We start from the raw sequence: 14,672 nt of genomic DNA on the forward strand, positions 1-14,672 counted from the left end.
TAGAAGCAGTGCTTTTTTATTTTGCCTGCAAAGGCATCTGTGGCTACATGATCCCTGTGGACAGACATCCACTCTGGTCTTTGTTGGTGGAGCTGGCAAATATTTAAGCTGAACTTGTCTGTGGGCTGTTTACCTTACAGAGGGGGAAGAAAAAGAGAGCAAGTTACCACTGGACTCTTTCCACCCCGTTCTTCAAGCACCTACCTCCAGCTACTCTCACCTTTCCACACAAAAACATTCCAACCACTGACCAAAAACCCACCTAAATTTCCCCAACATCCATTAAAACCACACTCCAAAAGGTTCAGAGCTGGGCAGGGACAAAGACTCTTTGTCGTTAAAGTATTTAGTGACATATTTCTGAGAGATTAATTAGTATCAGAATATGAACAGCAGCTGGGTGCAAAATGCCCTCTATAAAAATACATAACTTAAAAAAATAAATATATAAATTTAAAAACATCATTATAAACACAGTTCATAGTCACTGCAGAAAACTCAGAAAACACAAAGAAGCACAAAGAAGAAAATAAAAATGACCTCTATTCTCACATCTAGAAAATAACATTGTAAGTCTTTTGAAATATCCTTCTCCTTTACTCCTTATTCTTATAAATGGAACAAATAATGTCCCAAAGATCAAATCTAATTGGAATCGCTGTCCTGCATCCTAATATACACCTTTCCCTGTGTCACTAATATTCATCTACAGTATAATTTTATATATGGTATTCTGTTGTATGAATATATCATAATTTTGGTGATCATCTCTTATTGTTTGACATTTAGGTTGTTTCCAGTTTTCTGCTATTATCTATGACATAGCAACGAACACCCATCCTTGCCTATGTATCTTTTCACGTGTCCATGATTGTTACCTGGAGAAATGTCTAGAAATGGGATCACCGAGTCAAAGGTACAGTTTTGTCAAGGCTTTAATACTTCCTGCCAAACTGTCCTCTAGAATTACATTCTCATCAACAGTGTGCAGGGGTGCTCACTTCACCAGCACACACCAGCTAGGAAACGTGTCCTTATGGTTTGGCAGATCAACACTTGTGATACTTTGGGTTTAACAATAATACACCAATAGGCAATGATGAAGCCCTGAAAAGGGCTGGAGGAGCAGAAGCCTCCAAGAAGGCGACTGCCTCCTTTACAGAGGAGGAAAGGGAGACCCAGAAAAGTGATTTGCCCAAGTTATACAGATAATCAGTGGGTGTCTTACTGACACTGGTCTTGAGTGTAGTCACTGGCCTGCAGCACAATGACCCGTTCCGGCCAGAGTGGGGGATCCACGATTTCCCCAAGCTTGCCTGACTCCCCTGGCACCTTCCGTTTTAGAGCCCTGTGTTTGGGCAGCGCCCCCTCCTGGTTGTGGGGGGTGGGTCCTGTTGACTGGAAGTTCTCTGGGGCCTTAAAACTGGGCCAAATCCTCTTCATGTTTGATTTTCACTATATATTCTGAGTCTGGTCAAACTTGCTGACAATGAGCCTTGTATCAGGCCCAAAGAGGGGCGGAGTGGCCTGTGAGCAGGAGCGGCTGTCTTCCCACTGGAGAGTGGGGGCCTCCCCGAAGAGTGCATGCGCCGGTGTCTCCTCAAGTTCAAGTTGCACTAGGTGCTGCAGACAGGGACAGCTGGTAAAATTAGGAGACGCACTGTACATGCGGCCTCTGCCCCTTCAAAGCCCAGCGCCTCATTTCTTGTACCTATGGAAACCGTGGCTCGGCCTGGCTCTTCAGGCTTTGGTGCTGCGCCCCGCCCCGCACGCCCCTAGTCTGTGGGTCTCCTTCCCCCCGACATCGGTGACTCTCGTCCCTCTTGCTCTTGGTTTTTGTCCTGCCTTCGTATGTCCATTTCATGGTCTGTACTTTTCCTTTTGGTCTTAAATGTGTGGCAAAAATCTCAGACCATGAACTCAGAGATGTTCATTTATTTTAGCTTTTAAAATAACTGATTTTATATTCTGTTTCAAGCTCTTATTGTGCGAGACAGTAGAAACTGACACTGAAATGTCCACGAACTCAGGGTCATCGCCAGCCCTGCCCCCGCCCTGATCTCCTGTTCCCCTGGGATTCTGGGAGTCAGTGTGGGTGTGGGTGGGGGCTGGCAGCTGGTTGCCACTCGTTACCTTGTATGCTCACTGGCACACCCCCAGGCTTCTGTTATTCAGGTCCCCATCCTCAGCAGTGTGTGTCACCACAGTGTCCTCCTGGGGACCCCTCAGCTCTTGTCAGAGCTGGTTCTCTCTTTACTCCTGTGCTGCATGTGGGAAACACCCAGCTACTCTCAGCACTGAGGTGCGTGCAGGGAAACGGTGACATGTGACTGGGCCATCTGCCTGGTGATATGGCCCCAGTTTTGCTTCCCCAGGGCTCATGCTTGGTGTGGAGGCGCTCTATTAGGCTTGTCCACTTCCAGGAATCCTCGTGCGAAGTAGTTCTTCCTCAAGAGGAGCAGAACCTTGCTCATGGAGTCCCAGTGCCTCTTGGGCATTTCTGTCATTCCTGTTCCCACTCCCTGCCCCACCCCTACCATCACATACCTCCAAACCCTTTGGCCAAATCAGATTTAAAAATCCGAACTTTGGAATGGCCCAATTTATAGAATAGAAGTAGCTGGTGAGCAGAAAGGAATGTCTGGAATGGAAAACACGACTTACAACATGCCACACTGTTATGGTGCTCCCCATGGATCTCCTCTCCACCCTTCACAGGCCACTGACCCCCCGGACTTCCTGAGGCTGTCCTCCTTCAGTGCTGGCCTGCTGGAGCCACCTCTGTGTAGTTCTGCTCTCGGGTACCCACGATGTGACGGTGCCTCACATGGAACAGGGCCAAAACAGAAATCAATTTCTACCTCTCTCATTATCGGTCACCCAGCAGAACAAGTCCATCCCCCACCTCCACCCCCTTGACTCGCTTGAGGTCTATGCTGCCACCCTGCCTGACCACTTTGTCCCTCAGTCTCCTTCCCAGGTCCTAGAGCTCCTACTGTCACTCCCATCTTACTGAGCACGTACAGCTTGGTCTGTTGTTTTGCGAGCCATCCAGCAGACCAAGACCTTCTGAGGGCACAGAGGTTTGGCCCCGCCCACTGCTGCACTCCCAGGACTGAGCAGAGTGCTGGGCACACGGCAGGTACTCGTCAGACAATTTCTTCATAGGTGAATTCTGTTAACAAGGGTTGAGCCTCCTCAAAAGAAGAGGTTGTGTCCTCCGCCCCTAGAGAACTGCAGAACCTAGAAAATCCACAGTGCTGGAAGGGTGTTTGTGTATGAACTGATGGTGAAGGGGGGACAGGGTACAGAGGTCATTCTAGAATTGAGAAAGTATTTTTAAGTTATTCTGTAACTTAAAACATTCCCATTGCTAAATACTCAAGCTGGCCATATCTAGGTTCTCTATTCCTCCTTCCTTGACAAAAACTCTGATTTTGTTTCTCAGAATATCTGGTGTAATATAATCATTCCATGCATGATAAAAACAACCAGATAACAAGCATGTATTGAGTACCTAATATGTGTCTAGCACTGGGCTTGGAGAAATGGAGAATGGGAAAAACAATCACTGGTTCAGGAGAAGGCTCGTCTCCCGAAGAGTTGGCAGTGTGGTTGGGGAGTCGAGGCGTGCATGCCCCAAATTTCAAGAGGGCCGGAACTACATTATACAGCGAGACCCAAAAGAGGGTCTGGCAGCTAAAGGATTAGGAGAGGAGAAGTCCGCAGAGGAAAAAATGAAAGGTTCACAGACATGATGGGGCTTGTGTTGGGCCTTGTGTTACTAGGTCCAGAGTAACATGAGAATGACTTTGTGAATGTCCAAGGGCTTTGAGCCTAAAGAACAACACTCAGTAGTACGTGTGCTTAGTCCAATGCACAATTTATTAATCTCATAAGCCTATTAAATACTGTTCTTCTAAAAAATTTGAATACCACTTACCCAGCCAATAACATAAAACTTAGGAACTTACCAATTTAAAAATTTCTCTGCTATTTAAACATTGATTATTAACTTCTTTAATCAAATTTTCCTAGTCATCTGATTAAAATCACAAGCCTACTATGAAGGTTGCTTTTACATAAAATTGTTTGAATATTATCACAATGATAATGATACTTTGTTACAAGTGCATTTAAAACAATGATAAAAGTATTTGTATACTGGACTTATTTGTTTTCTTTGGTACCTTTCCACTTATTTTTATTTTTATTCATTTCTATAATTACTGTGGTTATACAAGACAGTATATGTCTTCATAGGGTCATGATAATTCATTAGACCTAAAGTCAAAGTTATCATTTCAGCCTAGTCAGGCAGCAGATTCTAGGTTCTATACCAACTGACTCGTGTTGGGATATAGGACATGGTTACAACAGCCAACGAAATTCTGTTCTGAACTTCCTTTTTGTAATTGAGCTTTGACGTCTATGTTTATGGACTATCTTCTCTTTATCCTGCCATGTCCACCCTATGCCTTCTCTCTCCCCTGCTCTCCCCTGCTCTGCCGGATGGCCTGACCTGTGTGGGTTCATGGATGGGGTTGTGGACACACTGCCTTCTGTTTGGGTTCAGCTAACTGGGTGCCCAACACGAGAGCAGAGGCAGTAGCATGGCACCATGGTCTGACTACCTTGGCCTCTTGCTGTGAAGTGACTTTGCACAGCTACTTGCAGGTGGCCTGCTCCGCGTGACCCTCACGTTCCATGTTCTGGGGCTTCTCCTTCCCTGATCTGACCAGTGAATGGAGGGACCACGATGGCCCCAGTGCTGCTGGCCCCTGGTCCCTGCTCCAGCCCTGGGGTTCTGCTCAGCCAGCCCACAGCTCTGTAACTATCCCCTCTTTGAATGACCCCATCTTGCCATGCCACTTGTTTCCTGCTGGGGTCCTGACTGTGGCTTTGCTAGGGGTGGAGATGTGCTCTGATGCTCTGGATGCCCCAGGGGGCTAACTGCCTGTCCAGCCAAAGGCAGGGAAAGGAAGGGTGTCCCAGAGGACATGCGCTGACTTTGCAAGGTGGTGTCCAGTCTGGTCAGTCCAGCCCAGATGGTTGACCTCAGGACAGGCCTGCTGTGGACACCCCCAGCAGTGAGGGGACAGGGGATCTCTCAGCAAGGGGAAGGACATTGAAGATGACAAGCTTGGTTTGGGGACCATGATCCTCAAGGTGAGAATTAAACCTTCCAGGATTATTGTGGACAACTAGCAATAAAAACATTCATCAAAACCATTGCCAAAGGAAGTCCTTAAACACAAATCCCTAAACCCCAGGCCACTGGCGCAGCCAGATGCTCAGTAGAGCCTAGTTCTTCCTGTATTAAATTGGCATCATTACTATGTTTGCCTGACTCGGAATGTGCTCACTTAGGTGAGCTGGCAATAGGTCGCATCTGCATGGACAAGTTGGAGAACTAAGGTGATTATGCAGATAATTCAAGCGAGAGCCTGGCTTTGCCCAGGTCCCATAATCACCTGAAGACTGTGTTTTTCAGAGTGCCTCCAGTGGCACATTCAGACAAAAACAATTTTGTTTTCCAGATGATTGCTTCACTCTTTTGGCCGTGTGACTTTAGCACCAGCAGAAAAGTGATATTCCTCATGCTTTGGTGCTGGGACCTGTGGAATCAATAGACAAAGCATAGTGATTAGGACTAGTAACAGGTCCAACTGTGCACAGCACACACACAAAAAAGGGGAGGTGGGCTCCAGAGCTGTTCCTTCTCACTCTGCACAGCTCCCCTCTGCTCTGCTCGCACACTGGGGCCAGAAGTCATGCAAGGCCTAGCAAGCCAGACTGTGGGCAACTGTCCCTCCCTCACTGCTTTTCTGGGGTGATGGTCACTATTCCACAGGTATATCTTCCACTGAGCTCATTTAAGCAGCACAGGAACTTCCTGTACACACATCTGACAAATGAAAACCTCAAGTCAGTGTTGGTGAGAGCTGACTGCCCACTTTGTGCAAGCCAGCTTGGTGGCTGTGACTTGGGCCATGGGGGTGGTCAGGACACAGAGGCAGCTGTGTTGGTGGTATTATTCGGAGGGTGCAAGGAAAGACCCATGGCCTCCCAGGATAACTGAAATTCTACAGTTAGAGAGTATTTCTTAAGCTTTTTGGGTGTCTCCCACTTTTAAGAGCCTCTGACTGAAATGTTACCTCCAAGAGAAAGGGTATTTCCTTAGGATCATCAGGCAAATAATGAGAACAAATGCTGATTCAGTGTTAATACTGTGCTGCCTCATCTTCACAACCTTCTCGAGAGGGAAGTGTTGTTATCATCCCCATTTTACGAATGTGGAGTCTGAGGTACAGAGAGGTTCAGTAACTTGCCCTAAGCCACACAGTGAGTAAGAGGGGCTGGGACTGAACCTGGGCAATCCACCCGGAGTCTGTCACATAACCGCTCCTTCTCCTTTCTTCTGCCAGCCAGCACTGGGTCCCTCTCCCATGGTGACAGCTCAGCAGGAGAGGTGGTTGGAGCACAGCTGGCTTAGGGGGTGTGGAGAAAGTAGGGATGGAGTAGGATCCAGGAGAGAGCACAACACACATCCTCTGGGACACCCTTCCTTTCCCTGCCTTTGGCTGGCCAGGCAGTTAGCCCCCTGGATCAGGGACCTCAGCCATGAATGTCAAGGTCTTCTCCAGACTGCTCGGGGCTCTCTGGAAGAGGAAGCCCCCTCTGGTCCAGGGCTCGCTTGGGTAGGGGAGTCTTGGTTTGCCCAAGGGCTATGCAGTTGAGGGGATGTAGGAGGGGAACAGACAATAGCAGTGAGGCAGGACATGCTCGGTGGAGCCCGACTCCTTGCAGGAGAGTTCTGGCTCTGCTTCTTTTTAAAGGGAGACCCGGACCAGTAGAGTCTATGCTCACAGGGACTCAGTTTCCTTAGCTATGAAATGGGACTGAGGACAGTCACAACGCCAACCCCGGGAGGAGCTGTGAGGACAGAATAGCAAAGTGGCCACTGAGTTACGTATCTAGAGGTACCCATCAGTGTCTGAGGGCAGTGCAGCCTGGCTGTGGGTGTTCCACTGGGCATGGGAAGGGGTCTGGGAGGAGGGTGGGGAAGACTGGGAGGGGATGGAAAGCGAGGGGGGTGGATATGGGGTGGCAGAGGTAAGGAGCACAGAGGAAGGAAGGGATTTCCCGTAGCCAGCAGGCCTTGCCTGTGTTGGCCAACCCCCAGACACCGTGTGGACCATCCAGACACCCACTGCGTGCAGCTCAGTGATTCTCCCACGAGGCCGGGTCTCTTGGCCCAGCCTGGCCTCTAACCCACCAGCTCAGAGTGGAGCTCCTTCACCACCCTCCCCAGGGTGGGACTCTTCTCTGTGGCCTCAGGACTGAGAGTTTCCCTTGGTGGAGTGGTGGGATGGCGGTCAGACCTCAGATGTTCAGGAGCAAACAGGTGGCTCTAAGATGTGGTGGTGGGTGAAGACCTGTGGTCAAGAATCCTAGCTGTGAAGAAATGTGTGTGTGTGTGTATGTGTGTGTGTGTGTGTGTGTGTGTGTGTGTGTGTGTATACATATATATATATATATATATATATATATAGAGAGAGAGAGAGAGAGAGAGAGATACACACACACACACACACACACACACAATGGAATAATATCCAGCCATGAGAAAGAAGAACATCCTGCCATTTGCAACAACATGGATGGACCTTGAGGGCATTGTGGTGAGATAAGTCAGACAGAAAGACAAATACAGTATGATCTCACTTATATGTGGAATCTAAAAGAAATAAATTCATAAAAACAGAGAGTAGAATGGTGCTGGGTGGGAGGGGGAACAGGAGAGATGTTATTGAAGGCTACCAACTTGCAGTAAGTAAATAAGTGGATCCTGGGCCCCTAATGCGCAGCATAGAGAGTCCACTGGGCTGCCTCTCAACATCCTAGGTTGCTAAGAGACTAGGTCTTCATTGTTGCCACCATGAAACAAGAAATAGTGATGTGTGACAGAGGTGCTAGCTTACTCTACAGGGGTAATCTTGGTGCAATATATAAAGGTATCCAATCAACACCCTAAGTGTACACAAGGTAATGTCAATTATATCTCAATAAAAATTTAAAAATCAAATTAAATTAAAAATGAAAAGAAAAATCTTGGCTGTGAGAAAGGCAGTGGGCTCAGGAGAAGACAATTTTGTAATGTTGGAAAGGAGCCTGTGTGGGTCAGAGAGGCCAAGAAGTGTCTGAAAGGAAGGTCCTTGGAGGTGAGAACAGACACTGCCAGGATTTCAGGCAGAGAGGCTGCTCCGGGGAGGGCGGGCACGCTGCTTTCCTGAGGCTGGTGGCAAGAAGAACATCAGGCATGGAGGGAAGTGGTTATCAAAGATGGAAGTCATAGATGGTGTTAAATGGAGACAACTCACTTTTCAGGACCACAGCCTTCCCTACAATCCTAGTGATGACATTACCAGCCAGGCATGAGAGAATATATTAGAAGTTGAAAAACATCGATTAAACATAATGCCGTAGGTTTATCTCTAGCATTGCCGTTTGCTGTGTGTTTACTGCCCCAGCTCATTAATACAGAAGAGGAATCCGAAATAGCTCCTGTGGGGAGCTAACTTTGCAGGCCTTACGTGTTTACTGAAAGATGTGTCCAAAAGGAGAAACTCAGGCAAGGAATCTGTAGCCGTGGGAGGGACCTTTCATGTAGAGCTTCTAAGGTAGAGAAATGGTATGTGGCCAGGATCTGAGCCCGTGTTGGTTGGGAGAAATTTTGGGCAGATGCTAATGCATCAGATTGGAGGTTTAAATTCAGAGGTGGTCACCGTCCAGTGTTTTCAAGGACAAATAAATTGAATGTACATCAGTGGCCAGGATGTTGGTGAAGAATGTAACCCATCATTACATGTGGTCACAGTGTCCCCGGAAACCCTACTGCATGAAAGAGGCTCAGTGCGTGAGCTCTGCTTGCCTAGCAGCTCACAGGGCACGGGGATGAGAAAAGACAGAACCCCAGTCCTGAAAAAGGGAAGATTTCTTTGGGGAAAGAAAACAGATTATATGAAGGAAAAATCATGCCTGACCTCATGTGATCCTTCCTCTGCTGGAGAGTGTCTCTGGTGTCTCTCTGTGTGTTCAAATTTCCTTTTCTTATAAGGATACCAGTCTGATTGTATTAGGGCCACCCCAAAGGCCTCTTCTAACTTAAACACCTTTGGAAGGCCCTGTCGTCAAATACAGTCACATTCTGAGGCACTAGGGGGGTAGGGCTTCAAAATACAGATTTTGAGAGGTGACAATTTAGTCCAAAGCAGGCAGCGAGTAGGGAGAATCAGGCAAAAATGGGACTAGCCTGGTGATGGAGTCTAGGTAGATCACCCGTTTCAGAGGCAGGAAGGCTGTATTTTCATGATGCCAGACCCCAGGGGGTGGGGAGTGTGGGAGGTTAAAGGTGAGGACTCCCACAATAAGCTGTGAGAGGAGGGAGCACCCCTCTCTACCTCCCACACCCCCGCCCTTCCATCCCCATGTGAAACCCAAGTGTTTTCTACAGGTCAGAAGTCCCAAGTTGCTGCATTCATTTCCTTCATGCTGGGGTCTAAAACACAGAGAGGTAATGAGAGACCCTCCCACCCACACCTGACCCAGGGCCAAATCAGGGCCCATGGAAGGCTGCTCCAAACACATCATTCCACAGCACATAGTTGAGGTGGAGTATATGGAACATGGCTGAGGTTACTTGAATTCTTTTCGAGGCTGACATCTCTGCAACCCTAGGCACAAAAAGTCCTCTCTCTCATTCAAGCTGTAGCAAAGTAAACAATTTGTAGCAAATAAACAGGGTATCCATTGTGTGGATGTTCTGTGGACTGGGCTTCAAAAAGGCATTTTGTTCTAAAAGACATTTTAAAATTCTTCATTAGCCATAAAAAGTTATTTTAAAAACTATTTCCCAGACACCCAAATACCTCTCATATGAAAAAAGAAAAAAAAAAAATCGACCCACAAAATTAGTGAATAACAAGGAATGGTTTGTGGTCTGACTTCTCATCTGGTCAGGCCAGCGGGGTTATGGGACACTTCTGGGTGCCTGGGCCCGTTTGAGGAGAGGCTCAGAGAGAGAGAGATGGGGACCGGGCTGATGAGCTTCCTGCGGTGAGGAGAAGGAATAAGACCCATGACAAGGAGAAGGTCTGCAGGGGACTGCGGGACTTTGATGCGTACAGTACTGCCGGGGAGGGAGAAGGCAGAACCACTACCTTGTACAACTCCAGGGGCATCCTGGCAAAGTCTAAACTGCAGTGTGAGTGCTACCCCTGCAGGGGGTTAAAACCAAGGCACGTCTGTACCAGGGGCCATTCTAGGGACACAAGAGAAGCCCCAGCCCAGGTCCTATGAAGCCATCACTATGACCCCAAAATGCTCCCATGGGTACCCTGATGGTGAACCCTTGTGCCCCATCACCCAGGACCCAGCGGATTCACACAGCTGGCTTTCCTGGAGATTGTGACAGGCTATTCCACAGATGCAGTGCCACAGCTCTTGGGATTAGAGAAGCAGGCTAGCTCTCACATCTCTACATCTCCGTGGACATGTCCGATTACTTCTCGGGCTCATGAGGAGCTCCCGCTGGCCCATCACCTGTGGACCGGTCAAGATCAAAGGACCATTCCAGTCACTTAAGTCATGCCCTTCCTTACATGGAGGAGGCCATTGTCCAAGGCCCTACCAGAAGTGAAGGGCAGAGCCAGGCAGGTGTCCCTCCACCCTCCTCCCTCCTCCAAATCATTATTCACCATGTCATTGTGACTCTTGCCTCCTTCTGTTCTTAGCTAATTCCTCAGTTTCCACATGAGAATTTTAACCCCTTATCTGAAGGCATTCATTCCCATTACAATGTAAATATGTTAATACTTGACCTGTAATTGGTACAAGGATAGTTGTAGCAAATCCTTTCTGAGGAACAGATTTCAGAAGACTAGAAGGGAACACCCCCAAGCTGTTCTTGGTGGTGGTTGGTGGTGGTGGTGGGGTGAGGGTTGGACCCCTAGGTAGAGGGGCAAGAAGCAGGCGGAGGGCAGAGAGGAGGCCAGTTTCCACACTACACAGTATTGCCTCCATCTGGCCTGGCTTGGATGGTCTGGATGATTTTAATATTATCCAGAAGACTGAGGATGCTGACCAAAGACTTCTCCAGATGCTCAGAAGTTGTACTTCCAAGCATAATTCTTGGCTCTTTGAGAACCACAAGTAATTGATGATACCCGCACTACACCCCGCCTTTTCCACATCCTATTCTCTCCAGCTCCTGGACAGATAGGTTTTCTTGTTTGTAGACTCATTCATTCCAGGCTTTGCAGTAATCTCAGATTTGACGAACGCGAAGGCAGTGTGGTCACATTTGTCCGTGGTCACCTGGTGCTCATTAGGGCCATCGGCGGAGGCCAGGGCCTGGTTTTGTGATTAGCAAGTCCTCCTCCATGTGGGCTTGAAAGCTCTCAGCAGTCTTTTGTTGTTTGCTTGAAGGCCTTGGAGCACTCTGCCAGGCTGGGCTCAACATTTTCCACATGACTGATGACATTCAAAGCTTTGTAGTCCCAATAGGCAAATTTCTTGACTGGCTTTGTTTCCCGTTGGTTCAGGTGGAATAATAAGGCTTTTCTGGCCAGGAATGTCAGTATGTGGTTGAGAAGTTGGCATTTTTCTAGAAGGAGGCAGGGAAGCTGATGAGTAGGTGCCTGGGTGCTGGGTGCCTAGTGGCACCAGTCAGAAAGGCTATTTCCAGTATTTCTCATTCTCAGTGAGACAGAGGTGGTATGCTCGGGGCATAGGGTGGCCCACAGAAGGAGTCTCTGGGGGGGCTTGTGATTGCCTTATGCTATGAGCCTTATGTTGTTCAGCTCTGCTTGGTGCATCTTCCACCTGGGGTTTGGGCTGGGGGTGGACTGGGATGCTCTGGGATCCATCTTTCATTTCTGCAGCTGCGAGAATGCTTGGCCTCTGCCAAAGCCTTTTGTTCCATTTTTCTTTCTTCATTGGGACATTTCCGGAACCAAATCTATTCAACTAGTCCTCAACTTTTGGAGGTAATTGAAAATCCAAATGCCGGTCCTTCCATTGTCTGATGACCAGAACCAGCTGAAACACCCAATTTTGCAAAACATTAGTCTCCAGTCAGTTTCCTATTATCTCTTCCCATTATAATGGCTTCACATCCTCTTCTTACTGAGGTGTTTGGGGTCCACATGGCTTCTGAGAATTCTTGTGATAAATTCCATTCTTCATGCACCAGAATCATTAGGCAAAATCGTTTTCTCTTAGGGTGTTTTGTTTTACTGTACTTTGACATGGATTCCAAAGCCTGCATCTTACTGAAGACAGACTATTGTTGTAATTATTATTTTGAAATGGACACATTGCTGAGCTCCTGGATGTGAGCCTGAAGATAAACATGGGTACTCAGGGGCCTTGAAATCCACACTTGCAGGCTTGCTGGTCCTCATAGGCCAGTTAGATCAGTGCCAGACTAAACAGAAAGTTGGTACTCCCACCCCAGGCTAACACCCTGGGGCTTTTGTCAACTGGGCAGGAGTGCAAATCCTTGGAATGCATGGAGTGCATCTCCATGGAAAGCCTGCTTCTTTATATCCTTTGGCTTGGACCTTGGCCAGTATTGGCCAGGCAACAGCCCTGGGTGCCTGGACATTTCCTCATTTGGATCTCTGGGGTCTTTGCTCCAACTCAGCTGTGTATAACAGGGAGCTGGAAGGACGGGTAGCCCATGGTCTTGTTTCTTGGCCTCTGGAATTGTGAAGAGGCTTTGGGGTTCGGAAGAGTCCTGAGTCCCAGGCCTTGGCCAGTTTCCAACCAGACAGGTGGAGGGGGTATCAGAGAGGTGAGCTTTGGAATGTCAAGGAGGGGAGCACAGATGGCAAACGAGCAAGGAGTATGTGTTTATTGCTTTGTGCTGATGGTGCATCTGGTGTCACTCAGAGTCATTGGGTACCCAGAAAATTGTACACTTTTACCCAACCAAGTACCCCTAGATGTGCAAATGCATTAGCTCTGCAGCCATGTATGGTGACTGGAAAACCCTACTTGGTCCAATGTGGAGATGTTCCAGCCACACCGAGTGGCTCCCTCAACCCTCCTGAGCTGTCCCCCCAGCAGCTCCTGCACTGCAGGGTGGTGGCCTCCCACGGTTCTTCCTGCTACTTGTCTTCCTTCTCCTGCTGAAAGTTTTCTATGTCCCCATTGCTCCCTCACTTACCAGAAATATACCAGGGAAGAAGCAGGGAAACCTTCCTGTTCAGGGATTCCCTCTTTTAATTCTCTCTTTGATTTTGAACCTCAAGCAGTCCCTGGTCCCACCTGGTGATGTGGCTTCAAGGTGGCCTGCATTTGGAGACCATTTTCCACTGTCTTTGGAAAGCAAGCCCAGGTGGTGAGTTGACATCCAAATATGGAAAATGCTCCTGAGAATAAGGGAATCCTCACATACATTGTGACTGGACAATATGGGGGACATACAATGGACCATGGGTACAAGGAGAGGGGAATACAGCTGGGATGGGCCCGAGGAGGCCGAGTCACCCATTTTGTCTCAGAAGAACCTCAGCTGGGTCACAGGAAATGCCATCCAGAGGTTGCCAGGGAAACCACAGGGATATAGTGTCAGGCCTCCTTCCTTTGAGGGGGGCCCTAGACGGGCTGATGGAGGAAATCTTTTATGATCTCACCACTGCCCCTGAGAATCAAAGAGCAAAAGCCCAGAGGCTTGACCCAATCAACTGAATTCAACCTACTTCAACTCAACACTCCTTGAGTGTGGAAACTGCGCCTATGCATCTGTTCATTTCAGTGTCAACCTCAGGCTCAAAAGGAAGACACAAGAAGGGCATGTGGGTCTGAAGGAGCTCAGGCTGCCAGCCCCATGTGTGAGAGGCACAGCCAAAAACTAACACAATTAGGCATTGGCTTCAGGGCTAAGGGGGCCCAGAGACAAATGGGAATCATTAGAAAAGCATTAAAATATTTTTCTTTGTCAATTTTAAAGTAATGTGTACCCATTTTTACTAGTGCAACAATGCAAAGATATATGCAAGAAAAATGTGTCTCCCTTGAGACTGCTTCATTCTCTCTCATCTTGGTAAGCAATTTTCCTTACCCTTAGAATTCCAAGATTTCACCACGTTATATCTAGGTGTGCGTCTTTAAAAATATAATCCCATCTGGGATTTAGGCCTTTCAATCTGCAGTCTTTAATCTTGCATCAGGTCATGGAAATTTTCTTCTGTTCTTTGTTTAAATATTACTTCTCCTCCATCTGTTCTTTTTCCTCCCCCGACTCTCTCACTCTGGAACTTCTCTTATTTGAATGTCATGTGTCCTGTTTTGTCCTCTACATCCTGATTTCCGTCTCCTTGTGGTTTCACATTATAAACTATTTCTTTCACTTGCTCTTCTAGACCTCTAGTTCATCGCTCAGCAGTGACCATCCTCTTTTCAGTTTATTTCCAAAGTTTTCAAAATACAAAAATAGTTCTCTTTTAGTTGCAGGAAGCCCTTTTCTCAGACTCTACTCGTGTCCCCCTAAGCATTCCTATTACTTGTTTGTTCAAGCCTTTCATTGGTTCTGCTCCAATGGGACCCTCTTGGGCTAGAGGCATGGTCTTTCTCTCCCACATCACAGAGATCTTTACATGCTC

The 14,672-nt window shown here is 47.8% G+C and overlaps 1 protein-coding gene across 1 annotated transcript in view; it reads left to right on the plus strand.

The window, feature by feature from the left end:
- Positions 1 to 787: 787 nt before the first annotated feature.
- KCNE2 (potassium voltage-gated channel subfamily E regulatory subunit 2) overlaps positions 788 to 14,672 on the plus strand; it is a 44,228-nt gene continuing 30,343 nt past the window's right edge. The window contains exon 1 of the mRNA XM_057504284.1: positions 788 to 916. Within this exon, the coding sequence (XP_057360267.1) occupies positions 887 to 916 (30 nt within the window). The 5' untranslated portion in view covers positions 788 to 886. The remainder of the gene's footprint in view (positions 917 to 14,672) is intronic.

This window comes from Manis pentadactyla, chromosome 1 (assembly GCF_030020395.1).
Source record: "Manis pentadactyla isolate mManPen7 chromosome 1, mManPen7.hap1, whole genome shotgun sequence".
Taxonomy (NCBI): domain Eukaryota; kingdom Metazoa; phylum Chordata; class Mammalia; order Pholidota; family Manidae; genus Manis; species Manis pentadactyla.